The sequence below is a fragment of the Calliphora vicina genome, chromosome 1 (genome assembly GCF_958450345.1).
Source record: "Calliphora vicina chromosome 1, idCalVici1.1, whole genome shotgun sequence".
Lineage (NCBI taxonomy): Eukaryota > Metazoa > Arthropoda > Insecta > Diptera > Calliphoridae > Calliphora > Calliphora vicina.
Genome location: NC_088780.1, coordinates 10,787,162 through 10,814,823, shown reverse-complemented (window position 1 = coordinate 10,814,823; position 27,662 = coordinate 10,787,162). Strand labels below are relative to the sequence as shown.

The 27,662-nt window shown below is 26.8% G+C and overlaps 1 protein-coding gene across 11 annotated transcripts in view; it reads right to left on the bottom strand.

The window, feature by feature from the left end:
* Nucleotides 1-27,662, bottom strand: part of Dys (Dystrophin) — a 576,591-nt gene that overhangs the window by 410,644 nt on the left and 138,285 nt on the right. For all 11 annotated transcript variants that reach the window (XM_065498970.1, XM_065498974.1, XM_065498975.1 and 8 more), the window contains 2 exons: nucleotides 25,140-25,303; nucleotides 24,664-24,769 (listed from right to left, as the gene is read on the bottom strand). In XM_065498970.1, the coding sequence (XP_065355042.1) occupies nucleotides 24,664-24,769; nucleotides 25,140-25,303 (270 nt within the window). The remainder of the gene's footprint in view (nucleotides 1-24,663; nucleotides 24,770-25,139; nucleotides 25,304-27,662) is intronic.

Below are 27,662 nucleotides of genomic sequence, written 5' to 3'. Positions count from 1 at the left end.
GACCAATGTTAAAGGTACTTTTTACAGTGTCTTTTTTTATAATTTATAAGTTGGTACTTTTTTCCAAAGTTGGTTGCTGTTTTTGGAGCATTTTTTTGTTTGTACTTTGGGTTGGTACTTTTTTGAGTAGCAAATATTAGTACTGGTATTATGTCATTTTTCTGGTACTTTTTGGTATTAAAAGTGAATGTTGGTACTTTTTTTTTGGTACAAATTTTAAGGGTATTTTTTTAGTACTTAATTATATATTTGGGGGATTCAAATGGTCTGCTATTAGGTCGTATTGTCATAATGTCGTAAAATATTTTTTTTAGCTTAAACAAATTCTTGTTGTTCAAACCAATAAACATAGTTCTAAAAGTCTTATTAGTTTATAACTTTTTTGTTTGACACCCAACAAAAATTTATTTAAACTAATAAAATATTTTATGACATTATGACAATACGACCTAATAGCAGACCATTTGAATCCCCCAATTGTATTATAGTTGTTGAATTGTCGACATACATAATTTGTTATTTGGTACTTTTTTGCTACCATTTCTTGAGGTACTTTTTGTTATTACTAAACAAGGCGAATTTATATACAAGGTGGTGTAGTTTGACATTTGACATTCTCTCATTGTATCGAATGTCAAACTCCATATATAAACAAGTAAGAGTGCTATATTCGGCTGTGCCGAATCTTATATACCCTTCACCAAATTATACTTCAAAATTTTAAATATTTTTAGGTAAACAAAAGTTAATTTTTTTTGCAGTTGTTTTTTCAGTTTTTGGAAAAAAAAATTTTTCGATTGTTATTTTAAATTTTTTTTTTTTTTTGAATCTTAATTTTTTTTTTTTAAATTTAAAATTTTTTTTTTTGTTTTTTCAATTTTATTTTTTAAAAAAAAAAAATTCGGGTTAAAATTTTTTTTTCCGATTTTGACCCATTGTAGGTCCAACTTACTATGGTCTTATATACGTCGTTGCAAATGTCTTTGAAATATCTATCATTAGATATCCATATTGTCTATATTAATGTCTTAGTAATCCAGATATAGGTCAGTAATCCTTCACCTTCGTGAGAAGGGTATATATAAGTTTGTCATTCCGTTTGTAATTTCTACATTTTTCATTTCCGACCCTATAAAGTATATATATTCTGGATCCTTATAGATAGCGGAGTCGATTAAGCCATGTCCATCTGTCTGTCTGTTGAAATCAATTTTCTGAAGACCCCAGATATCTTCGGGATCCAAATCTTCAATAATTCTGTCAGACATGCTTTCGAGAAGTTTGCTATTTAAAATCAGCAAAATCGGTCCACAAATAACGGAGATATGAGCAAAAAACCGGGACAACCTCCATTTTTGACCTATTTTTGATCTATATCTCGATTACTAAGTCATTAATATAGACAATATGGATATCTAATGATAGATATTTAAAAAGTCTATTGCAACGATGTAGATAAGGATATAGTACGTTGGACCTACAATGGGTCAAAATCGAGAAAACCCGAATTTTTTTTCATACATTTTTTTCCAAAAAAAAACATTTAAAAACTAAAAAAACAAATTTTTTAAAAAAATTTGGAAAAAACTTTTTTTAAAAAAAATTAAAACAATTTAAAAAAAAAAATTTTGAAAAACAATTTAAAAAAATAAATTTTGTTTACCTAAAAATATTTAAAAAAATGTATTTTAAAGTATAATTTGGTGAAGGGTATATAAGATTCGGCACAGCCGAATATAGCTCTCTTACTTGTTAATAAATTAATTTGTTTGTAACTGCTGGTACATTTTTGGTACCAACAAACAATTTTAAAATTTATGATGGTACTATTTTTGCTGTTAAAAATATGATAGAATACTTTCGCTTCAACTGCTTCAGTGGCAAGTATATTAAAATTTTAAATATATTTATGTTTATTTAAATTTGAAATAAGATTTTTAAGTTGGAACTTTTTATAGAGGTACATTTTTAGTACCATTTTAAAATATTTTTTTGAAAACAATATTTTTGTTCGAATGAATTTAAAGTAAATTTTTATTACAGAAATGTTTTTAATGTTTTAAAATCGATAAAATCGGCCCACACATGGATGAGAAATATGAGAAAAACCAGGACAACCTCGATTTTTGACCTATTTTTGAACTATATCTGGATTATAAAGTAGTTAAATAGACATTACAGATATCTGATGATAGATACTTCAAATACCTTTGCAACGGCGAAGACCATAGTAAGTCGGACATACACTGGGTAAAAATCGGGAAAAATATTTTTCAACCCGAATTTTTTTTTACCAAAATTTTTTTTGTCATAAAATTTTTTTCACTAATAAATTTAAAAAAAATAATTTTTTTTTTTAAGTTTTGGTATTTTTGTCAAAATTTGTTAACATTTCTTTATATTTTGCACATCAATGGCGTCGCGTTCTTGACGGTGGAAATGTCCAATTGTTAAAAATTAAAAGTATTGTATAAAGATTTCGTACTTTTTTTAAAAAAGTAGTAAGTTGCTATCATAATTAAATAATGTCCAAGAATACACTGGCAATAGAGTTGATATTAAAACTAACTGACTGCAACCCGCTGCTACTATTTATATACACAGTGCCATCTTCTAGTAGTTTCATGAATTGTCGTAACGGACAAAACTAGAATATTCTATTTCTAGAGCTTTAATTAGCTTTAATGTTAATGAAAATGTGTATAAACATGATGAACGTAGCAAGCGGTAGTTATAGACCCTTAAGTTAGAAATTGATAGTGCAATTTTAGTCCTCTTAATTCAAAGTACCTTTAGGCTCCATTTGGTACCAACAAATGTTTTGCTTTCACAACATATTTCAGTTTTATAAACATATCTGACCCTTTCCAACCTTTTATGTTGCTACTTGGTCACTCTCACTCTAACTCTCCTTAGCACTAGTTTAAGCTCTTTTCTCATTATTTTTACTGTGGTGCTCATGCGCCCAACCGATAGGCTTTAGTTTTTTGTTATAATAATATCATATCATATTATTTTATATTCATTTGTACTTCTACTACTAAGTATTTTTTCTTGTTTGGTTTTTGTTTTCCCTCATAAATTAAAATGCATTATGTTGGCTCTGTGTTTTTGTTTTTGTTGTTTCATACTTTTCCTTAATGTGTAGATGTATGTATGAAAGTAAGTAAGTATGTGTGTGTGTGATAAGCAAATGTAGTGGAAATTTAACCATAAAACTGCTACAGCCGCCTGCTTGCTACTGCTATTTTATGGTTAAATTTAGTTTTCTTTTTTCTTTCTTTTTCCCCCACATTTCTAAAGGCAAATGGAAATTTCATATGCAAGGCAGCCACAACAAATGATTGCGGTGGAGCAGGAGGGTGTAAATGACTGTATGAATGAATAAATATAATAAAGGTCGGTCCATCATAATGTTTTGTATTAAATATGAGAAGAATTTTCAAAATAGAAAGTAAATGATAAAGGAATAATATACATAAATAATTCTGTACTTGTTATAATAAATCATTAATTCAAGGCTCAAAAATTGCAAAATATTCAAAGAGAAAAAGTAATTAAATTAATTGATTTGTAATGACAGTTATTTAACAAGTAAATGCCATTAATGAGGCAGGTTAGTTTTGTTTGAAATGATAAATATGAGTTAAAAGAAATAGGCGGGCGGCAAAGAGAATATTTGAATAATTTAATGAAAAAGTATGTTGTTTTATAATTGATGAAAAATTAAGAACACCGAAGAACAGAACTAGAACAGAACTAGAACAGAACTAGAACAGAACTAGAACAGAACTAGAACAGAACTAGAACAGAACTAGAACAGAACTAGAACAGAACTAGAACAGAACTAGAACAGAACTAGAACAGAACTAGAACAGAACTAGAACAGAACTAGAACAGAACTAGAACAGAACTAGAACAGAACTAGAACAGAACTAGAACAGAACTAGAACAGAACTAGAACAGAACTAGAACAGAACTAGAACAGAACTAGAACAGAACTAGAACAGAACTAGAACAGAACTAGAACAGAACTAGAACAGAACTAGAACAGAACTAGAACAGAACTAGAACAGAACTAGAACAGAACTAGAACAGAACTAGAACAGAACTAGAACAGAACTAGAACAGAACTAGAACAGAACTAGAACAGAACTAGAACAGAACTAGAACAGAACTAGAACAGAACTAGAACAGAACTAGAACAGAACTAGAACAGAACTAGAACAGAACTAGAACAGAACTAGAACAGAACTAGAACAGAACTAGAATAGAACTAGAACAGAACTAGAACAGAACTAGAACAGAACTAGAACAGAACTAGAACTAGAACAGAACTAGAACAGAACTAGAACAGAACTAGAACAGAACTAGAACAGAACTAGAACAGAACTAGAACAGAACTAGAACAGAACTAGAACAGAACTAGAACAGAACTAGAACTAGAACAGAACTAGAACAGAACTAGAACAGAACTAGAACAGAACTAGAACTAGAACAGAACTAGAACAGAACTAGAACAGAACTAGAACAGAACTAGAACAGAACTAGAACAGAACTAGAACAGAACTAGAACAGAACTAGAACAGAACTAGAATAGAACTAGAACAGAACTAGAACAGAACTAGAACAGAACTAGAACAGAACTAGAACAGAACTAGAACAGAACTAGAACAGAACTAGAATAGAACTAGAACAGAACTAGAACAGAACTAGAACAGAACTAGAACAGAACTAGAACAGAACTAGAACAGAACTAGAACAGAACTAGAACAGAACTAGAACAGAACTAGAACAGAACTAGAACAGAACTAGAACAGAACTAGAACAGAACTAGAACTAGAACAGAACTAGAACTAGAACAGAACTAGAACAGAACTAGAACAGAACTAGAACAGAACTAGAACAGAACTAGAACAGAACTAGAACAGAACTAGAACAGAACTAGAACAGAACTAGAACAGAACTAGAACAGAACTAGAACAGAACTAGAACAGAACTAGAACAGAACTAGAACAGAACTAGAACAGAACTAGAACAGAACTAGAACAGAACTAGAACAGAACTAGAACAGAACTAGAACAGAACTAGAACAGAACTAGAACAGAACTAGAACAGAACTAGAACAGAACTAGAACAGAACTAGAACAGAACTAGAACAGAACTAGAACAGAACTAGAACAGAACTAGAACAGAACTAGAACAGAACTAGAACAGAACTAGAACAGAACTAGAACAGAACTAGAACAGAACTAGAACAGAACTAGAACAGAACTAGAACAGAACTAGAACAGAACTAGAACAGAACTAGAACAGAACTAGAACAGAACTAGAACAGAACTAGAACAGAACTAGAACAGAACTAGAACAGAACTAGAACAGAACTAGAACAGAACTAGAACAGAACTAGAACAGAACTAGAACAGAACTAGAACAGAACTAGAACAGAACTAGAACAGAACTAGAACAGAACTAGAACAGAACTAGAACAGAACTAGAACAGAACTAGAACAGAACTAGAACAGAACTAGAACAGAACTAGAACAGAACTAGAACAGAACTAGAACAGAACTAGAACAGAACTAGAACAGAACTAGAACAGAACTAGAACAGAACTAGAACAGAACTAGAACAGAACTAGAACAGAACTAGAACAGAACTAGAACAGAACTAGAACAGAACTAGAACAGAACTAGAACAGAACTAGAACAGAACTAGAACAGAACTAGAACAGAACTAGAACAGAACTAGAACAGAACTAGAACAGAACTAGAACAGAACTAGAACAGAACTAGAACAGAACTAGAACAGAACTAGAACAGAACTAGAACAGAACTAGAACAGAACTAGAACAGAACTAGAACAGAACTAGAACAGAACTAGAACAGAACTAGAACAGAACTAGAACAGAACTAGAACAGAACTAGAACAGAACTAGAACAGAACTAGAACAGAACTAGAACAGAACTAGAACAGAACTAGAACAGAACTAGAACAGAACTAGAACAGAACTAGAACAGAACTAGAACAGAACTAGAACAGAACTAGAACAGAACTAGAACAGAACTAGAACAGAACTAGAACAGAACTAGAACAGAACTAGAACAGAACTAGAACAGAACTAGAACAGAACTAGAACAGAACTAGAACAGAACTAGAACAGAACTAGAACAGAACTAGAACAGAACTAGAACAGAACTAGAACAGAACTAGAACAGAACTAGAACAGAACTAGAACAGAACTAGAACAGAACTAGAACAGAACTAGAACAGAACTAGAACAGAACTAGAACAGAACTAGAACAGAACTAGAACAGAACTAGAACAGAACTAGAACAGAACTAGAACAGAACTAGAACAGAACTAGAACAGAACTAGAACAGAACTAGAACAGAACTAGAACAGAACTAGAACAGAACTAGAACAGAACTAGAACAGAACTAGAACAGAACTAGAACAGAACTAGAACAGAACTAGAACAGAACTAGAACAGAACTAGAACAGAACTAGAACAGAACTAGAACAGAACTAGAACAGAACTAGAACAGAACTAGAACAGAACTAGAACAGAACTAGAACAGAACTAGAACAGAACTAGAACAGAACTAGAACAGAACTAGAACAGAACTAGAACAGAACTAGAACAGAACTAGAACAGAACTAGAACAGAACTAGAACAGAACTAGAACAGAACTAGAACAGAACTAGAACAGAACTAGAACAGAACTAGAACAGAACTAGAACAGAACTAGAACAGAACTAGAACAGAACTAGAACAGAACTAGAACAGAACTAGAACTAGAACAGAACTAGAACAGAACTAGAACAGAACTAGAACAGAACTAGAACAGAACTAGAACAGAACTAGAACAGAACTAGAACAGAACTAGAACAGAACTAGAACAGAACTAGAACAGAACTAGAACAGAACTAGAACAGAACTAGAACAGAACTAGAACAGAACTAGAACAGAACTAGAACAGAACTAGAACAGAACTAGAACAGAACTAGAACAGAACTAGAACAGAACTAGAACAGAACTAGAACAGAACTAGAACAGAACTAGAACAGAACTAGAACAGAACTAGAACAGAACTAGAACAGAACTAGAACAGAACTAGAACAGAACTAGAACAGAACTAGAACAGAACTAGAACAGAACTAGAACAGAACTAGAACAGAACTAGAACAGAACTAGAACAGAACTAGAACAGAACTAGAACAGAACTAGAACAGAACTAGAACAGAACTAGAACAGAACTAGAACAGAACTAGAACAGAACTAGAACAGAACTAGAACAGAACTAGAACAGAACTAGAACAGAACTAGAACAGAACTAGAACAGAACTAGAACAGAACTAGAACAGAACTAGAACAGAACTAGAACAGAACTAGAACAGAACTAGAACAGAACTAGAACAGAACTAGAACAGAACTAGAACAGAACTAGAACAGAACTAGAACAGAACTAGAACAGAACTAGAACAGAACTAGAACAGAACTAGAACAGAACTAGAACAGAACTAGAACAGAACTAGAACAGAACTAGAACAGAACTAGAACAGAACTAGAACAGAACTAGAACAGAACTAGAACAGAACTAGAACAGAACTAGAACAGAACTAGAACAGAACTAGAACAGAACTAGAACAGAACTAGAACAGAACTAGAACAGAACTAGAACAGAACTAGAACAGAACTAGAACAGAACTAGAACAGAACTAGAACAGAACTAGAACAGAACTAGAACAGAACTAGAACAGAACTAGAACAGAACTAGAACAGAACTAGAACAGAACTAGAACAGAACTAGAACAGAACTAGAACAGAACTAGAACAGAACTAGAACAGAACTAGAACAGAACTAGAACAGAACTAGAACAGAACTAGAACAGAACTAGAACAGAACTAGAACAGAACTAGAACAGAACTAGAACAGAACTAGAACAGAACTAGAACAGAACTAGAACAGAACTAGAACAGAACTAGAACAGAACTAGAACAGAACTAGAACAGAACTAGAACAGAACTAGAACAGAACTAGAACAGAACTAGAACAGAACTAGAACAGAACTAGAACAGAACTAGAACAGAACTAGAACAGAACTAGAACAGAACTAGAACAGAACTAGAACAGAACTAGAACAGAACTAGAACAGAACTAGAACAGAACTAGAACAGAACTAGAACAGAACTAGAACAGAACTAGAACAGAACTAGAACAGAACTAGAACAGAACTAGAACAGAACTAGAACAGAACTAGAACAGAACTAGAACAGAACTAGAACAGAACTAGAACAGAACTAGAACAGAACTAGAACAGAACTAGAACAGAACTAGAACAGAACTAGAACAGAACTAGAACAGAACTAGAACAGAACTAGAACAGAACTAGAACAGAACTAGAACAGAACTAGAACAGAACTAGAACAGAACTAGAACAGAACTAGAACAGAACTAGAACAGAACTAGAACAGAACTAGAACAGAACTAGAACAGAACTAGAACTAATTTAATGAAAAATCAAGTATTCCTTTAAAACGACCAACATTAATGGTTTCAGTGTTGTTTCCATGCTTTACAAAAAATATTAATTCAAAGTTTACATCAGAAAACTGCCACAACGACCAAAGAGGAGAGGGCAAACAAAAAAAATATTTAATATTTCGCAAATTCTTGTACAAAACTATTTCAATAAAATTGTAAGAAAATTCCGTAAGACAAAACCAAGCACTAAAAAAAAAATAACTGTAAAGGAAAACTGAGTAAAAACTGTTGGTTTGTGATGGAGACACAACGGAAAAAAGTGAATGGGAACACTACTACACTGCTTTATGTTTCAAGAGCGTAAAGTGTGAAAATAATCCCTAAGGTATGCTATGATTTACGAAGAACAAGTGTTTATTGAAAGCAAACTTGTTGCTAGATGGGATATAAAGTATGAAGTAGTGGTTGTAATGATGCTAAACATTGTTATTTTTTTATTATTAATTAAGGTTTTAGTGGAGAAAGTAGCTTGAAATTATATTAAATTTTCTGAGAACTGTTACCAATTAAGGTTGAAATGCTGGTCATTATGTTTAAAATATTCATAAACATGTTTAATATGGATTTAAAGATGTTGCCATAAGCTTCATATGAGGCTTTTTATTGTTAATATGTTGTTAGACAAGTTGTAAATGTTGCTGAAAATGCTTAAGCATATTTCAAATGGTTAGGATTAAACTGTTTAACATGTTGCTAAACACAATTTAAATGTTGCTCAACATGTTGCTAGTAAAACTCAGACGTTTCTTAAAAATGTTGAGCTATATTAAATAGTTCTTCTTTAAATGTTGTGGCTAATCAAAAAATTTTCGTAATTGAATGTAAGGGACGATTATTAGAAAATGTTGCTCAATCAATATCAAAATGTTGCTAAACATAATAAAAGTATTGTTAAAGATGTAGCTGTCTAAAATTCATTTAAATGTTTCTCAACATGTCTCAAATGATTGTAAAAATTTGAAATATTCTGCAACATGATTTCAATGTTGCTCAACACGTTGCTAATGTTTCATAAATAAGAAAAATATTGCTAAACTTGAAAGCAGAAATGTGGCTTCAAAAAGCAAGGTTTAGCTACATTAAAATAGTGGTTTTTTAAACGTTTCTGGTCAAGTACTTATTAAACTTAACATGTCTCTAATTGAATTTAATAGACGTTTATTAGAAAATGTTGCTAAACATAATAAAAAATGTTGCTTAAAGCAATTTTCATGTTTATATCTCATCTTGATAGGTTTTTTTATTATTTTTTATTTATTTCATTTCTTTAGCTAATAAAGATTGTTAATTTCCTTTTCATAATTTATTACAAACAAATTGATATTTTTACCTCCCCGAAACATCATTCTTTCTATCATAACACCCATGAAGTGTGACAAATGCAATAAAAATTCCTGAACAGTCCCAACAAAATAATAAACCCTTATCACTTAAACATTCCATAAAAATGTCAAGAAAAACTTTTTGTTCTACTAAATACTACCGAAAAATTTGCTCAACAACAAAAGAACAATGAAATAAATGACGGCGTAAACAAATTATGAATCCCCAAGAATCATTGTTAAATTTAATTTAATGAAGAATTGTTTGCTGTTTTACTCAGTTCTCTTTCGCAGAATGAACAACTCATTGACATTATTTATTCAAATAAGGAAAGGAAAAAATGAGAAAATATTAGAGAAAAAATAAAATGAAATAAAATAAAATCTTTTCCACTCTATCCCAATGACTTTGAAGAGGGAACGAATGACTTGGCTGACTAACTGACTGAGTGACGTTTAAGTGTAGCCAAGACTAAATACTACTCATGTTAGATTCTTGCCACTGTGCTTAATGAAACGGGAGCGGAGATAGAAAGAAGATGGGGTAAATTGTTTTACTGTATTAATCTAGAAGGATGAGTGTAAAATGGCTGCAGGATATTACCCTGTATGTTTAGCAGCATGTGTATAGTGTAAACACACTTTAATTTAGCATTTAATTGGTAAATTATGGGTTAAGAGGAATTCTTTTTCACTTTTTCTCCTTGCATACATTTTCATAATTATTTGTATGTATTTTCTTTTAACCAGCATAATTTTAAATTCCATTTTAGTCTACAGTACAGGATTTTATGCCACGCGATATGGTTTTTTGCAGTTTAAAATATTTTTTCTGTTTTTCTGTTTTTTTTTTTTTGCATTACCAAAGGCTACTAATTAAAAATACATTGAAAGTATGTATAGAAAATGTGAAACGAAAAGCAAAACAAACCTGGGGGAAAAGTTTTTTAACTGTTAGAAATATGAAAAAACTATTAATACTAGGGAAAAAAAAACCAACAAACCGCCAACTTTTTTTTCCTTAACAGCAAAAAGAAACAATAAGCCTTATTATCATGATTTCTCTAATGTGGCTAGAAAAAAAAGAAGGAAAATGTGGAAAACACACAGTGCTTTAGTTTGTTGTTGATAGTGGTTTGAAAGTAAGTAAGTTTTGTTGTTGCCGGGAAAATATTGATTAGTTTTAGGTATAAATCCCTGAACATGAAAAAACTATAGCAAGTAATTAGGGATAAATGAAAAAATAATAATATAAAGGGCATAAAAATCAGCAAATTGAATTGAAAATTATTCGAATACATTATTCGTATAAAAAGAAAAAAAAATCCGAATAATTAATCGGATAATTATTCGAATAAAAATAATAGAAAATAACAATCCGTAACTCAAATAAAAATTTAATAATTATCCGAATAATTATTCGGATAATTATCAATTTTTATTTGAGTTACGTATTATTATTTTTATTCGAATAATTATAAAAATAAAAATTAAATGATAATCGGATAATTATTTGAATACGAAAATAGAAAATAAAAGCGATTAAAAACCGTAATGCAAAATAAATTGATAATTATCCGAACAATTACTCGGATAAAAATAAATTATTCGTATAAAAAAATAATTTTGAAAATTAAAAATAAAACCGGATAATTATCCGAATAATTAATCGGATAATTATTCGAATAAAAATAAAAGAAAATAACAATAAAAATCTGATATATAAATTGGATAATTATCCGAATAATTATTCGGATTAAAAGAAATGGGATACAAATCTGTCAACTAAATAAAAATCGGATAATTATCCGATTAAATATAAAAAAAATATGAAATAAAAAAATCATTCGAAGACATTATTCGTAAAAAAATAATAAAATTTGATAAAACTGGATAACTATTCGAATAAAACTAAAAGAAAATAAAAGCGATAAAAATCTGCAACTCAAATAAAATTTGGATAATTATTCGGATAAAAATCTGTGCAAACATATCTGACAACTAAATAAAATCCCTATAATTATCCGAATATCTAACCGGATAAATACAAAAATAGATAAATGGGATGCAAATCTGTAAACTAATTCAAAAACTATTCGAAGACATTATTAGTAAAAACAAAGAATAACATTTTATAACAATTAAAAAATAAATAAAACCGGATAATTATCCGAATAAAAGTAAAAGAAAATAAAAGCAATGAAAATCTGTAACTCAAATATAAATTGGATAATTATTCGGGTAAAAATCTGTGGGATAGAAATCTGTCAACTACATAAAAACCGTATAATTATCCGAATAACTACCCGGATAAATATAAAAAGATATAAATTATTCGAAGACATTCATAAAATAATAAAAATAATAAAATTTTATACGAATTTTGAAAATAAAAAACGGATACTTTTCCGAATAATTAATCGGGTAATTATTCGAATAAAAATAAGGGAAATAAAAACGATAAAAATTTGTAAATCAAATAAGTGAAATAAAAAAAAAATAAATGGGATACAAATCTGTCAACTAATTAAAAACCGAATAATTATCCGAATAGCTTTTCGGATAAATATAAAAATAAATAGGAAGCAAATTTGTAAATTAAATTAAGAATTATTCGAAGACATTATTCGTAAAAAAAGAACAAACTTTGATAAATATTTTAAAAATAAAACAGGATAGTTATCCGAATAATTATTTGAATAATTAATCGGATATTTATCCGAATAATTAATCGGATAATTATCCGAATAATTATTTGAATAAAGGCGATGAAAATCTGTAACTCAAACAAAAATTCGGTAATTATTCGGATAAAAATCTGTAGGATACAAATCATTCAACTAAATAGAAACCGGATAATTATCTATCCGGTTAAAAAAAAGAAATAGACAAAAATCTGTAAATTAAATAAAAAATTATTCGAACACATTATTCGTATAAAAATAATAAAATTTTATAAAAATTTGAAAAATAATTATCCGAATAATTAATCGGATAATTATTCGAATAAAAATAATAGAAAATAATAATACGTAACTCAAATAAAAATTTAATAATTATCCGAATAATTATTCGGCTACAAATAAAAAAAAATTAAATGATAATCGGGTAATTATTTGAATACGAAAATAGAAAATAAAAGCGATTAAAATCCGTAATGCAAAATAAATTGATAATTATCCGAACAATTATTCGGATAAAAATAAATAAATCTATCACTAAATAAAAAGCGAACAATTATCCGGATAAATATCAAAATAAATGGGATACAAATCTGTATCGAATAATATTTTAAAATTAAAAATAATTAGAAATAAAACCAGATAATTATTAATAATAATTAATAGGATAATTATTCGAATAAAAATAAAAGCGATAAAAATCCGAAATTCAAATAAAAATTGGATAATTATCCGAATAATTATTTGGATACAAATAATAAATGGAATAAAAATCTGTAACTAAAAAAAAACGGATAAATAAAAAAAAAAAAAATGGTATCAAATCTGTAAACTAATAAAAATGTGATAAACAATTTTAAAATTATAAATAAAATCGGATAATTATCCGAATAATTAATCGAATAAAAATAAAAGCTATAAAACTCTGTAAATCTAATAAAAATCGGATAATTATTCGGATGATTAATCGAATAAAAATCCGTAACTGGAATTAAAATCGGATAACTATCCGAAAATCTGTAAATTTAATAAAAATCGGATAATTATTCGGAAGATTAATCGAATAAAAATCCGTAACTCGAATTAAAATCGGATAATTATCCGGTTTTAATTTTAATTTTTTTTAACAAATTATATTCTTTTTAAACGAATAACGTAATCGAATAATTTTTCGTTTAATTTACAGATTTGTGTTCCATTTATTTCTTTTTATATTTATTAAGATAATTATCCGGTTTTTATTTAGTTGACAGATTTGTATCCCATTCTTTTAATATTTGTATCCGCATAATTGTTCGGATAATTATCCGAATAATTAATCGAATAAAAATCTGTAAATCTAATAAAAATCGGATAATTATTCGGATGATGAATCTGTAAATCTAATAAAAATCGGATAATTAATCGAATAAAAATCCGTAGCTCGAATAAAAATATGTTATTAATCGAATTATTCAGATTGATTGAAATAATTAAATTAATATTTGAATGATTAATCGAATAAATATTCTGATTGTCAATCAGAAAATTATTCGGATAATTATAGGAATAATAATTCCAGTAATTATTCGAATAATTATTTGGATAAGTTGAATCGAATAAGTACTCGAATAGTCAATTGAAAATTTATTCGGGTAATTATTCGAATAATTATTCACAAAAAATCTGTCAAATTACAAACTTACTTAGATTTTTACAATCTTAGCCATATTTATGAGCTCTTTAGCTCAATTAAATAATTTAAAACTTATATAACATAACAACTAATAGTAGTTAACAAAACCTACCCCCTGCCCCACCTGACGTCCGTTCCCATTTTCGACCAACCAGGCCTTTAATTAACCACTTTAAGGTTAACTAGGTGCAGCCTTCTTTTAATGGCAAGTAAAGGTCTAAGTAAGTTTAAATAACATTTCATTTTTTGTTTGGTGTAATTCTACATTTGGCGTTCAACAATTTAGTTATTTCGTGCTGTTGCCACGTTTGTGCCACTGCTGGTGGCTACATACGAGCAGCATAATGCAGTAAATAATAGGGGGTACTGTAGTCATGTCACAACATGTGTGCTTCTTGGGGTTTTTATTTATTTTTTTTTTTGGTAACTTACGAGTACAACTGAAAATGCGGTTAACAAATAAACAGCAACAACAAAAATAATTTGGAAAACAAGATACCAGGACTCTTGCTTGCTGGTATGGAGGAATGAGTGAGACAGGAATATGTATGTAAGAGTTGTGTGTGCAACACATAAAGTGATACCAGAAGCAGCGAATGCACATGAAGGCTACAACATTGTCCCATTGTGTTTGGTTAACAAACACTAGTTGTGGTAGACGTCTAAAAGATTTATACACACATATATTTTGTTTTTGTTTTATTATTATTACACTTATACACACACACACACTCACTCACTTACCCAGCTAGAGAAACTGAGATTTTAGTCCATAAAAAGAAATCTCTACTTAACCAAAGTCTTAATAACAATAGAGTTATTGTGGCTGCTAAAAAAAACTTCTAGCCAGGACGAAAATATTCACAACAATAGAGGGCAAAATAAAAAACAATTTAAAGCACAGAGAAAATCAGTTAAGGAAGTTGTTAAAAATAAAATGTTTAAAATGAGGTAGAAGGAAAAGTCGAAACGTATAATTAATTACTTGTAGTTGTATGAAATTATGAAAAAGGAACACTAGAATGAGAAAACTAGATTAATTAAAAATAACAAATTATGTATTCGAATAATTTTTATATACAACAACAAGATTAAAGAAAAATAAACCAAATTTGTTTATTCGAATAATTAATCGAATAATTTTTTAAAATTTTATTCGAATAGCAAGATTTAGTAAAATAAATATAAATAAAGGAAATTAAAAAATTATTCGGATAATTAATCGAATAATTTTCGAAAAATTTTATTCGAATAATTTTAATGAAAATAGCCAGATTTACTAAAAGAAAAAAAATAAAACGAAATTTTTTTTATTCGAATAAATAATCGAATAATTTTCTAAAATTTTATTCGAATAATTTTTATGAAAATAGCTAGATTTACTAAAATAAATATGAATAAAGAAAATTAAAAAAATATTCGGATAGTTAATCGAATAATTTTTTAATTATTATTCGAATAATTTTTATGAAAATAGTCAGATTTACTAAAATAAACATAAATAAAGGAAATTTTTTATTAAACAATTATTCAGATAATTAATATAAAAATTTTTTAAGATTTTATTCGAGTAATTTTATAAAAATAGCAAAATTATCTAAAATAAACTTTATTTATGTAAAGAACCTTTTTTATTAAAAAGATTATTCGGTAATATTTCGAATAATTATTATGAAAAACACAAGATTTACTAAAATAAACATAAATAAAAAATTACTCGGATAATTAATAGATTAATTATTAAAATTTTATGATATGTAATAGAAAAATTTAACAAAGTAAAGATACATACATAAATATGTAAGGGCATTTTTTATTTAAAAAATTATTCGGATAATTAATAGAATAATTTGATAAAAAATTTATTCGAATAATTAATCGAATAATTTTTTAAAATTTTATTCGAATAATTTGTATGATAATATCAAGACTTAGTAAAATAAATATAAATGAAGGAAATTAAAAAATTATTCGGATAATTAATCGAATAATTTTCGAAAAATTTTATTCGAATAATTTTTATAAAAATAGCCAGATTTACTAAAAGAAAAAAAATAAAACGAATTTTTTTTTATTCGAATAAATAATCGAATAATTTTCTAAAATTTTGTTCGAATAATTTTTATGAAAAATGCAAGATTTACAAAAATAATTAAAAATAAAGGAAATTAAAAAAATATTCGGATAATTAATCGAATAATTCTTTAAAATTTTATTTTGTTCGAATACGAAAAATTTCATTTATGTTAGTGTTTATTTGAGAAAATGTTAACGAATGAAAATTTGTATTCGTTAAAAAAAAAGAATAAAATTTATAAAATATGATAATTTAATTTTAAATAATTAGTCCATAATTCCTTCTTTAAAGTAATATTATTTTAGAACCGAATAAAATTTTAAAAATTAAAAAAAAAAAAAATTAATTCCTTAGAATTTAAAAATTATTTTAAATATTTCTATTCGATTACTTTTGCACCGATTAGAATAGATAAATTACTAGAATAAAAAAATGCAATCCAAAATTTTCATTCGATTATCTTTGAATTGAATAGAATTTTATTCCTGTAAAAAATATAATAAAATTTTAAAATTGTTTTATGATTGTTAAAGAAATGTAGTAATGAAAAAATTCATTTTAATAATGGTTTATTCAAGAAAATGGGAACGAATACAAAATTTAATTCGTAAAATAAATCAAATAATATTTAAAAAAAAACTATGAAGTTCTTTAGTACTATATTATTTATTTAAAAAATTTGGCAAAATTTCAGTATTTGAAAATTTTTATTTTATTATTATTGACCGAATAAAAATTTATTCGTTGTAATAATTTAAAAAAATTAAAAAATTTTATATTTTTTAGCTTAGTAAAATTAGGAGAAATAAAATAAATATTTAGTTAAAAAATTATTCGTTTAATTTTGAACCGAATAAAATTTTATTCGTTGTAGAAATCAAAAAAAATTCAAAATTTGTTTATGATGAAGTAGTTGAATAAAAAATACTCTTAAAAATGTTGATTCGATTATTTTGGAAACGAATAAAATTTTATTCGTTTAATTTTGAACCGAATAAAATTTTATTCGTTGTAGAAATCAAAAAAAAAATCAAAATTCGTTAATGAAAACTAGATGTATCAAAAAATGTACTTAGAAATTGTCATTCGATTATTTTGCAAACGAATAAAATTTTATTCGTTGTAAAAATTTAAAACAAATTAAAAAATTTTATATTTTTTAGCTTAGTAAAATTAAGAGAAATAAAATAAATATATAGTTAAAAAATTATTCGTTAAATTTTGATCCGAATAAAATTTTATTCGTTGTAGAAATCAAAAAAAAATTCAAAATTTGTTTATGATGAACTAGTTGCATAAAAAATACTCTTAAAAATGTTGATTCGATTATTTTGGAAACGAATAAAATTTTATTCGTTTAATTTTGAACCGAATAAAATTTTATTCGTTGTAGAAATCCAAAAAAAAATTCAAAATTCTTTAATGAAAACTAGCTGTATCAAAAAATGTACTTAGAAATTGTCATTCGATTATTTTGGAAACGAATAAAATTTTATTCGTTTAATTTTGAACCGAATAAAATTTAATTCGTTGCAGAAATTAAAAAAAAAATTAAAAATTTGTTTATAAGCTAGTTGAATAAAAAAATACACTTAAAAATTTTGATTCGATTATTTTGGAAACGAATAAAAGTTTATTCGTTTAATTTTGAACCGAATAATTTTAAAAAGAAAAAAATTCTCAAAATTTTTTTATAATAAACTGGTTGAATAAAAAAATACTGTTAAAAATGTTGATTCGATTATTTTGGAAACGAATAAAATTTTATTCGTTTGAAAAATCAATGAAAGAGCTAAAAATTCTTTGTTTTTTTCATAACTGAATAAAATTGGATACTTTAAAGACTAAATAAATGAATTTGTTTGTTATTTTTTTTGCAAACTTAAATTTGTATGTCTACATTTTCGTTTTCACATTAATTATTTATATACATAAATTTTCACAAAACTATTAGTGCAGTCAATCGAATAAAATAATATATTTCTTTTTCTGTTGTTTTTTTTTTTTTTTTTTTGTTAAAATGTTCATTATTATTATTGTTATTGTAATGTCATGTTATACAACAACACATGTTGATAGTTAATGTGTGTTGTGGCATGGTATCACATGATTTTATCAACAGCAACAACATCATCATCGTCCTCATACTCATCATGATAATCAACATCATCAGCGTCATGAGTGGTCATGTATTTTAAATGTAAATCAGTCCTTAAAACAACAACGAAAAACATGAGTTTTGATTGTATAAATCAAGGATAATATTGTGCTGCGAGTAAACGAGGATATGCCACAGCTCACAATTATTTCTGTGCGAGTTGTACTATAGAAGTGTAAATGTTTATGAAATGGAGACAGAGACAGACAAGAGGCAGCCTGTATAGACATAATGATGTCAAAACATGCAATTGTCTGAAATGTAGAGTAAAATGTGGTTTAAGACACACAACTAACTGGACAGTAGTTAGAAGGCTATAGTGAAAATAATCGTTTTTCAAAACTAAATGCTACACTTGAAAAACTATTTAAGTAATTAATTTCGACATTATAATGTCATGATTTAGTCAAGGGTTTAAATTAGCATATAAATTAAACAAGAGGAGAAAGATGGTTGATTAAAAAACATAAATTTTAAACAAAATTTATTTAATTTTTTTAAAACATTTCAAGACAGAATATGCGTTAACATCAAGCCGGTTTTAAATAGATTTTAAATCTTGTTAAGGCATTAAAAATTATTGAAATTATTTAAATATTGTTTAATAAATTTATTGAAAAACATAACAAATCTTTGAATCATTAAATTTAATAAAGAATTTTAAAAAAATGCTAGAAAAATTTCCTTAATCCAAAAGTCTTTTTAACTGAATTTGCATTTATTTATGATTTTTTTCAAAACAAACACACCTTAATTGAAGCAGGCGCTTTAAAGGATAAAAAGGTGTAAAGGAAAACAAATTCTTTACCCCCAAAAATAAATATTCACCATTCTTTGCATTGGAAAGTCATAGTAAAAAGGTGAAGAGAGAGCATAACATAAAAATGAGAGTAAAATCCTTTGCCTGTCTTTTTTTTACTGTATTCTGTTTATTGTTTTCCTTTATCACCCAGTTGTTTTCCTTAACACTTTTATCACGGTTTATTGTTATTGTACGAGTAAACATTCAAGTGTTTATGTATCGCACTCTTTAAAGGTTGTGAGGAGTAAGTGAGTGATTAAATGAAATAAATGGCTGGTTATGGTGGGGTGGAGAGGAGTGGAGAGGAATAATGTTGTTGTTCCTTCAAGCTTTTTCGAGTTGGCCCTACACTGTAAGTCTGGCAATGTGTTTTTGTATTTGTTAGCTGCTGCTGCTGTTGTTGTTATTATTATTATTTGCTTTTGTGCACTTTTCAAGTGTCAAACTTGTGTTTTTGAACTTTGCACCTTCCCCACCCACTTACTGCATTTGTTTTCTCTCTCTATTGTATTTGTATATTATGTATGAGAGTTTTTTTGTTTGCCTTTCTTTTGTATTGCGTTGTTGTTATTTATATTTATTATGCATTTGATATATATTTTCTTTTTTATTATTTTGTTTTTGTTGTTACATGTTTGTGATTGTCTCTGTGTCATTGTTTACATGCATGTTCATGTCATTTTTAGGATTTAGAAAAACAAAACTTTTTTGAGACAAAATAGAAAAAACAAAATCTATGAGAGTAAATACAAGATTTTGATTTATTTTTCTTTTGTAAAAAGTTAATTCTTAAGTAACAAATTTCTATATTTATTTTGATATTATATAGAAAACAGATAAAACATTTTAAAGGTCAGCTATTAACATTTTTAAATGGTCTCAAGTTAAGACAAATTTCATACAGCATTTTACAAGAACTGAATGTACATGAGGAAGAATCCTTAACAAAAAACTATCTCCGAAAATTTGCTATTTATAGTAAATTTCTCGGAAATTTATTGTTTATGCTAATTTTCCCGAAATTTACAATAAAGTTAGTATTTTTAGCTATTTAGAGAAAATTTTCCAAAAATTAGCTATTTAAATAAGTTTTCAAAAATTACAATAAACTACATATCGTCACCTAAAATGCAAAATAACGTAATATCACTTTTCATAAGTTTATAGGAGAAGCAAAAAACGATATAAAATGAAAACTATATGAGATATTGAAACAAAATTTGAATTACAATGACTCTAGTAATATATTTTATAAAAAAAAAATAATTTGTTTAAAGCACACTTTAAGATAAGTGGCTTACGTTTTTTTGAATTTTTATGAAAAAAAAAAACTTAAATAAAAATATTTTTTTTATTTTAAATAAAAGCAGTTTATATATACTTTTTTTAATTTTATTATGTTTTTTTTTTATTTTAATTACTAACGACTACTTTTTTAAACTAAAAAGTTTCTTCATTAAATTTTCATTAAGACTGCAAAAAATATTCAATTGCAACAAATTTATTAAAAACAAGTAAGAGAGCTAAATTCGGTTGTGCCGAATCTTATATACCCTTCACCAAATTATACTTTAAAATAATTTTTTTTTAAATATTTTTAGGTAAACAAAATTTAATTTTTTTTTAAATTGTTTTTCAAAAATTTTTTTTTTTTAAATTGTTTTTTAATTTTTTTAAAAAACTGTTTTTTCCAAATTTTTTAAAAAAAAGTTTTTTTCAAATTTTTAAAAAAAAAATGTTTAAATTTTTTTTTTAGTTTTAATGTATGACAAAAAAAATTTTTTGATGAAAAAAAAATTCTGGTTAAAAAATATTTTTCCCGATTTTGACCCATTGTAGGTCCAACTTACTATAGCCTTATCTACATCGTTGCAATGTACTTTGAAATATCTATCATTAGATATCCATATTGTCTATATTAATGACTTAGTAATCCAGATATAGATCAAAAATAGGTCAAAAATCGAGGTTGTCCCGGTTTTTTGCTCATATCTCCGTTATTTATGGACCGATTTTGCTGATTTTAAATAGCAAACTTCTCGAAAGCATGTCTGACAGAATTATTAAAGATTTGGATCCCGAAGATATCTGGGGTCTTCAGAAAATTGATTTCAACTAACAGACAGACAGACGGACATGGCTTAATCGACTCCGCTATCTATAAGGATCCAGAATATATATACTTTATAGGGTCGGAAATGAAAAATGTAGAAATTACAAACGGAATGACAAACTTATATATACCCTTCTCACGAAGGTGAAGGGTATAAAAATTAGGATACTACCTAAAATAAGGTAAAAACGATTTATTAATTAATTACTCAAAGCGTATACGTTATTTTGTTCAAGAAAATCATATACTTGATGATACTTTAGTCTCAATTTTGGTTATAACTTGGTTATTTTTGATAGTAAAAGTTTAAAATTTTGTACACATATGTAATATGATGTAGTGAATCGTAATCAATAATAAAATCAATTTCGAATTTTTTGATGATACGTTGTTTTGCATTTTAGGTGACGATATGTATTTATCTCCGAAAATTTGCTATTTATAGTAAATTTCACAGAAATTTCTTGTATAAAGAATTTTTCCCGAAATTTACAGTGCGGTTATTATTTATAGTAAATTTTCCCGAAATTAGCTATTAGCTAGAGAAAATTTGCTATTTATAGTAATATTTTTTAAAAACTCGCTATTTATAGTCAAGTTTCAAAAAATATGCTGTTTAGTAAATATTGTAGAAAATTTATAGACAATTTTCCAAAAATATTATATTTCCAAAAATTTTCAATTTATAGTGAATTTTCCAAAAATTTTTTATTTAGTCAGGTTTTCCAATATTTGGTATTTCTAAAAATTTTCTCAAAATTTGCTATTTATAATAATATTTCCAAAAATTTTATATTTATAGTCAAGTTTTCCTAAATTTGCTATTTATAGTAGATTTTAAACAAATTTGCTATTTTTAGTCAAGTTTCCAAAAACTTTATTTCCTAAATTTTCTATTTATAGTCAAGTTTCTAAAAATTAGCTATTTATAGTCAAGTTTAACGAAACTTGCTATTTATAGTAGATTTTCATTATAGTCAAGTTTCCTTAAATTTGCTATTTATAGTCAAAATTTCAAAAATTGTCTACTTATAGTCAAGTTTCTAAAATTTGCTATTTATAGTCAAGTTTCCAAAAAGTTGCTATTTTGGTCAATATTAAAAAAAAATAATTTATTTATGGTAAAATTTTCCAAAAATTTGCTATTTATAATCAGTTTCCAAAAATTATTTATTTATAGTCAAAATTCCAAAAACTTTATAGTTATAGGCAAGTTTTCCTAAATTTGCTATTTATAGTCAAGTTTCTAAAAATTAGCTATTTATAGTCAAGTTTAACGAAATTTGCTATTTATAGTAGATTTTCGTTATAGTCAAGTTTTCTATTTTCAATTTGCTATTTATAGCCAAAATTCCAAAAATTTGCTACTTATAGTCAAGTTTCTTAAATTTGCTATTTATAGTCAAGTTTCCAAAAACTTGCTATTTTAGTCAAGTTTAAAAAAAGTAATTTATTTATGGTAAAATTTTCCAAAAATTAGCTATTTATAGTCAAAATTCCAAAAACTTTATAGTTATAGGCAAGTTTTCCTAAATTTGCCATTTATAGTCAAGTTTCTAAAAATTAGCTATTTATAGTCAAGTTTAACGAAATTTGCTATTTATAGTAGATTTTCATTATAGTCAAGTTGCCTTAAATTAGTCAAAATTCCAAAAATTTGCTACTTATAGTCAAAATTCCAAAAATTTGCTATTTATAGTCAAGTTTCTAAAAATTAGCTATTTATAGTTTCCCAAAATACCTGTTAAAAAGCACATAGAATGAAGTGGTTGGGAAGTTTTGTCTCACCAGCTTTACAATCCCGACCATGCCCCGTTCCACTACTATTTGTTTCGATCGATGTAGAACGCTCTCTCTGGGATACGCTTCACTTTGTAACAGAGTATCCGAAATTGTCTTGATTCGTTCTTGGTGCCAAAAGATGAGCAGTTCTTTTGACTCGGAATCCATATTTTGCCATAAAGATGGGAAAAGGTAACAAGGGGCAATACTTTGAATAAAAACTAAAAATTTAAAAAATCCCGCCGTACACGCAATAGTAAATATTAACAAAATTATGCTATTAATAGTAAATTGTCCTAAATTGAGCCATTTATATAAAATTTTCCCAAAAATTAGCTTTTTATAGTCAAGTTTCCAAAAATTTTGCTACTTAAAATAAACTTTATCAAAATTAGATATTTATAGTAAACATTTTCAAAAAGTTGCTATTTATAGTAAACTTTCCTAAAATTTGCTATTTAAAGTCAAACAACATTTGCTATTTATGGTCAAGTTTTTCAAAAATAATCTAGTTTGTAGTAAAATTTTCCAAAATTAGCTATTTATAGAAAAAAATCCAAAAAATTTATATCTATTTCCCAAAATTTGCTATTTATCAAGTTTGTAATTTAAATGGATTTTCTAAAAATATTCTATTATAGTGAATTTTACTAAAATAGTGCTGCAATTTTGCGAAATGATGCTACTTATAGTAGATTTTCCAAAAATTTGCTATTTATTTAAAATTTTCGAAAAAAATTGCTATTTATAGTTCATTTTGCGAGAATTTGCTATTTATAGTAAATTTTCCAAAAATTTCCCATTTATAGTAAATTATCAAAATATTAGCTATTTGTAGTCAATTTTCCAAAAATTTGCTATTAATAAATTTTTCGAAAATTTTTTATTTATAGTGAATTTCCAAAAATTAGCTATTTATTCAAAATTTTCGAAAAAAAATTGCTATTTATAGTAAATTTTACAAAAATTTGCCATTTATAGTAAATTATCAAAATATTAGCTATTTAGCTATTTATAGTAAATTTTCCAAAAATTTGCTATTTATAGTCAAGTTTTCCAAAATATGCTATTTTAATAAATTTTTTGAAAATTTGTTATTTATAGTGAATTTTCCAAAAAAATTGCCTTTTATAGTGAATTTCCCAAAATGTTGCTATTTATAGAAAACTTTCCAAAATGTTGCTATTTATAGCTTAGTTTCCCCACATTTGCTATTTTTTAGTTTGCCAAAATTAGCTATTTATAGAATGTTTTCCAAAAAAAGTTGCTATTTATAAAACATTCTATTTTCAGATTCTGTTTATAGTTATCATTCTCAGTAATAAGTTTATTATAGCAATAGTAAGAAATGTTCTATAAATAGCAGAAACTAAAAATGCTATTTATAGTAAATTTTTTATATTTTTCCTAAAAATTCTTTATTTCAAATTCCAATTTAAATATTTTAAATATTTAGTTTTTTCTATTGTTCAAAAGAACACATTTAATTTTATGTTGCACTTACCCTTCTCCTGCAACTGCTGACGTTTAATGTCTCCCTTCAATACCTCAGCGGTGTGTACCAATTCATTCAGTTGTGGTTTTTTCATTTTCAATTCACGTAAAACTTTCTATAACGATTTGTTGTCATGATTGTTAAACGAAGAAAATTTGTAACAAAACGTTGGAGGAGGACGGAGTGAGGAGAGAAAGTGGAAAAAAATACAGTTTTTCAATTTAAAGTTTTGCTTGTATGGCGCCGCAATTGTTATGACAATTTACAACAATTTACAGTTGGATCGATTGTAAAATAAATGGTGAGAAATAGGGAATTATAAATTTCCTTAAGCGATCTGTTCTAATTAGCTTGAAGAATTTTAAATAAAAAAAAATATGTTAAGGGAGCTTTTTAGAGCTTCCAATATCTTTATAGTAGAATTCAAAATCTTTTTACCATTTATTAAATATTCGAACCCACTGTTTGTTTGTAAAGGAACTTACCTCTTGCTTTTCTATGGCCATGCGTACCTCATCGACATCATGGACAGGCACACTTTGTATTTTGATCATGTTTTGTTCCCACGTCAGCCAATCGGATATTTGCAGAACCGACTTATCAAAACTGCCAGCCAAAGCACCAGTACCGCTGGGTTCGTTGTTGTAGTCTGAAATTAAAATTAAAAAAAGTTAAGGAAATTAATATAGAAATAGATGAGATCATTATTAAATCAATAACATTAAATAAATTTAATTTTAGCAAATAAAGACAACTTGGAAAAGTTTCTACTTAAATTTAATTTTATATGACTTTACTATTCCTTCATTAAATTTATGTGTGACTTTATTTCAAACCACGACCCAGTCCAGTCTAACAGATTCATAAACACCTCAAAAACCACTAATAAACTAAACCCAGAAACATGTATTTCTATGCAAATGTAAATAAACAAAAAAAACTGTAGCCTACACTTAGGGCTTAAAAATAAAAATGAATATAATGGAAAACATATACAAAACAAAAGCATACTTTTCAGGAATTTCTTCAAATAAACTTGTCTGATTTTCTATTTTTTTTGTTGTTGTTGTATTTAGTTTTATAAAATAGTTAAAGCTGATGTTGTTGGCGTTTGTGGGTGTAAATAGTTAGCAACAAAACAATTTTTTTTTAAAAGGCTTTGGGCTGCTACAACACAACTTTCAACACTAACTATGTATGTATGTTTCGAGGGTTGTTTGGGAAACTATCAGCACAATATAAATATGTATAAAGGTTTCACCTAAAGCTGGACCACAAAAATAAAAAAAAGAATTGACCGCAAGGTATTAAATGAAATAATGTTGATTGTTTTGGATGGTGCCAATGAGGAAGATGTAGCCGGCAATGATGAAGGCTTTGGCCAGTTTGTTTTACTTTTTTGCTGCTATTTTTATGGAATAAGGTTTTTTCTCTCTCTCTTGTTTTGAAGTGTGGCTAAATGAGGTCAATTAAAGTTTAACATTTGAGTGGTAATTAAGGCAAAATAAAACAAAACCAAACAGAAACTGACTAGAAAAAGATAATCAAAACTAGGTTTTTTAATATTCTATTTATAGCCAAATGGCCAGATGGAATGCAGGCAAAATATAGAAAGTGAGAGAGAACAAGATGTTAATAATTACAAGTTTTATAAAATAGTTTAAATTAAGCAACAAATTATGTTTAAAATCTAGTTTTGTAAATAAATTTTTATAAAAACTGTAGACTACATTTTGATTGTTGAAATATCATTGCACACTTTAAGGCTAATAAACAAAATATATAACATTCTTTAAGCTTTAAATAACTAAACAATTATTTAATATAAACAAGTAAGGGAGCTATATTCGGCTGTGACGAATCTTAAATACCCTTCACCAAATAATTCTTTAAAATAAATTTTTTTAAATATTTTTAGGTAAACAAAATTTAATTTTTTTCAAAATTTTTGTTTTTATTCGAAATTGTTTTTTAATTTTTTAAAAAATTTTTTTAAATTTTTTTTAAATTTTTTTTTTTGAAAAAAAATTTATGACAAAAAAAATTTTTTGATGAAAAAAAAATTCGCCTCAAAAAATATTTTTCCCGATTTTGACCCATTGTAGGTCCAACTTACTATAGCCTTATCTACATCGTTGCAATGGACTTTGAAATATCTATCATTAGATATCCATATTGTCTATATTAATGACTTAGTAATCCATATATACTAGATCAAAAATAGATCAAAAATCGAGGTTGTCCCGGTTTTTTGCTCATATCTGCGTTATTTATGGACGGATTTTGCTGATTTTAAATAGCAAACTTCTCGAAAGCATGTCTGACAGAATTATTGAAGATTTGGATCCCGAAGATATCTGGGGTCTTCAGAAAATTGATTTCAAATAACAGACGGACAGACAGACATGGCTTAATCGACTCCGCTATCTATAAGGATCCAGAATATATATACTTTATAGGGTCGGAAATGAAAAATGTAGAAATTACAAACGGAATGACAAACTTATATATACCCTTCTCACGAAGGTGAAGGCTATAAAAATAGCAACTTTTTCAAATCTTACAAATTATAGATTTATTTAAGCTACAACAAACTAGAGTATAATTTATGTAGCTTAAAGTTGTTGTAAAACTGTTGCATACTTCAAGGTTCAACTTTAATTTTTCTAATATATTTATGTTACTGTAAAACAAATATAAAATGGAAATTTTTTTCGATTAATCGGGTTTTTATTTAAATAATATTGTAGTGAAATCTTGTAATTTTTTTTGGAATACTTAAAATTATACAATAACAAAAGTCAAGGGTTTTGTAGGAAATGTTGAGATTATTCGGTTTTTTTTTATTCGAATAAGTTTCTTCATAATATTCTTTTCGAGTAATTATGAAATTTTAATGGTTAAAATTAAAAAAATGGGATTTTTAATCGATTATTCGGATTTTTTAAACGTTTTTTTTCTTAATTCGCATTATTTTTTTATAAAACCATTACTTTACTAATGGATGA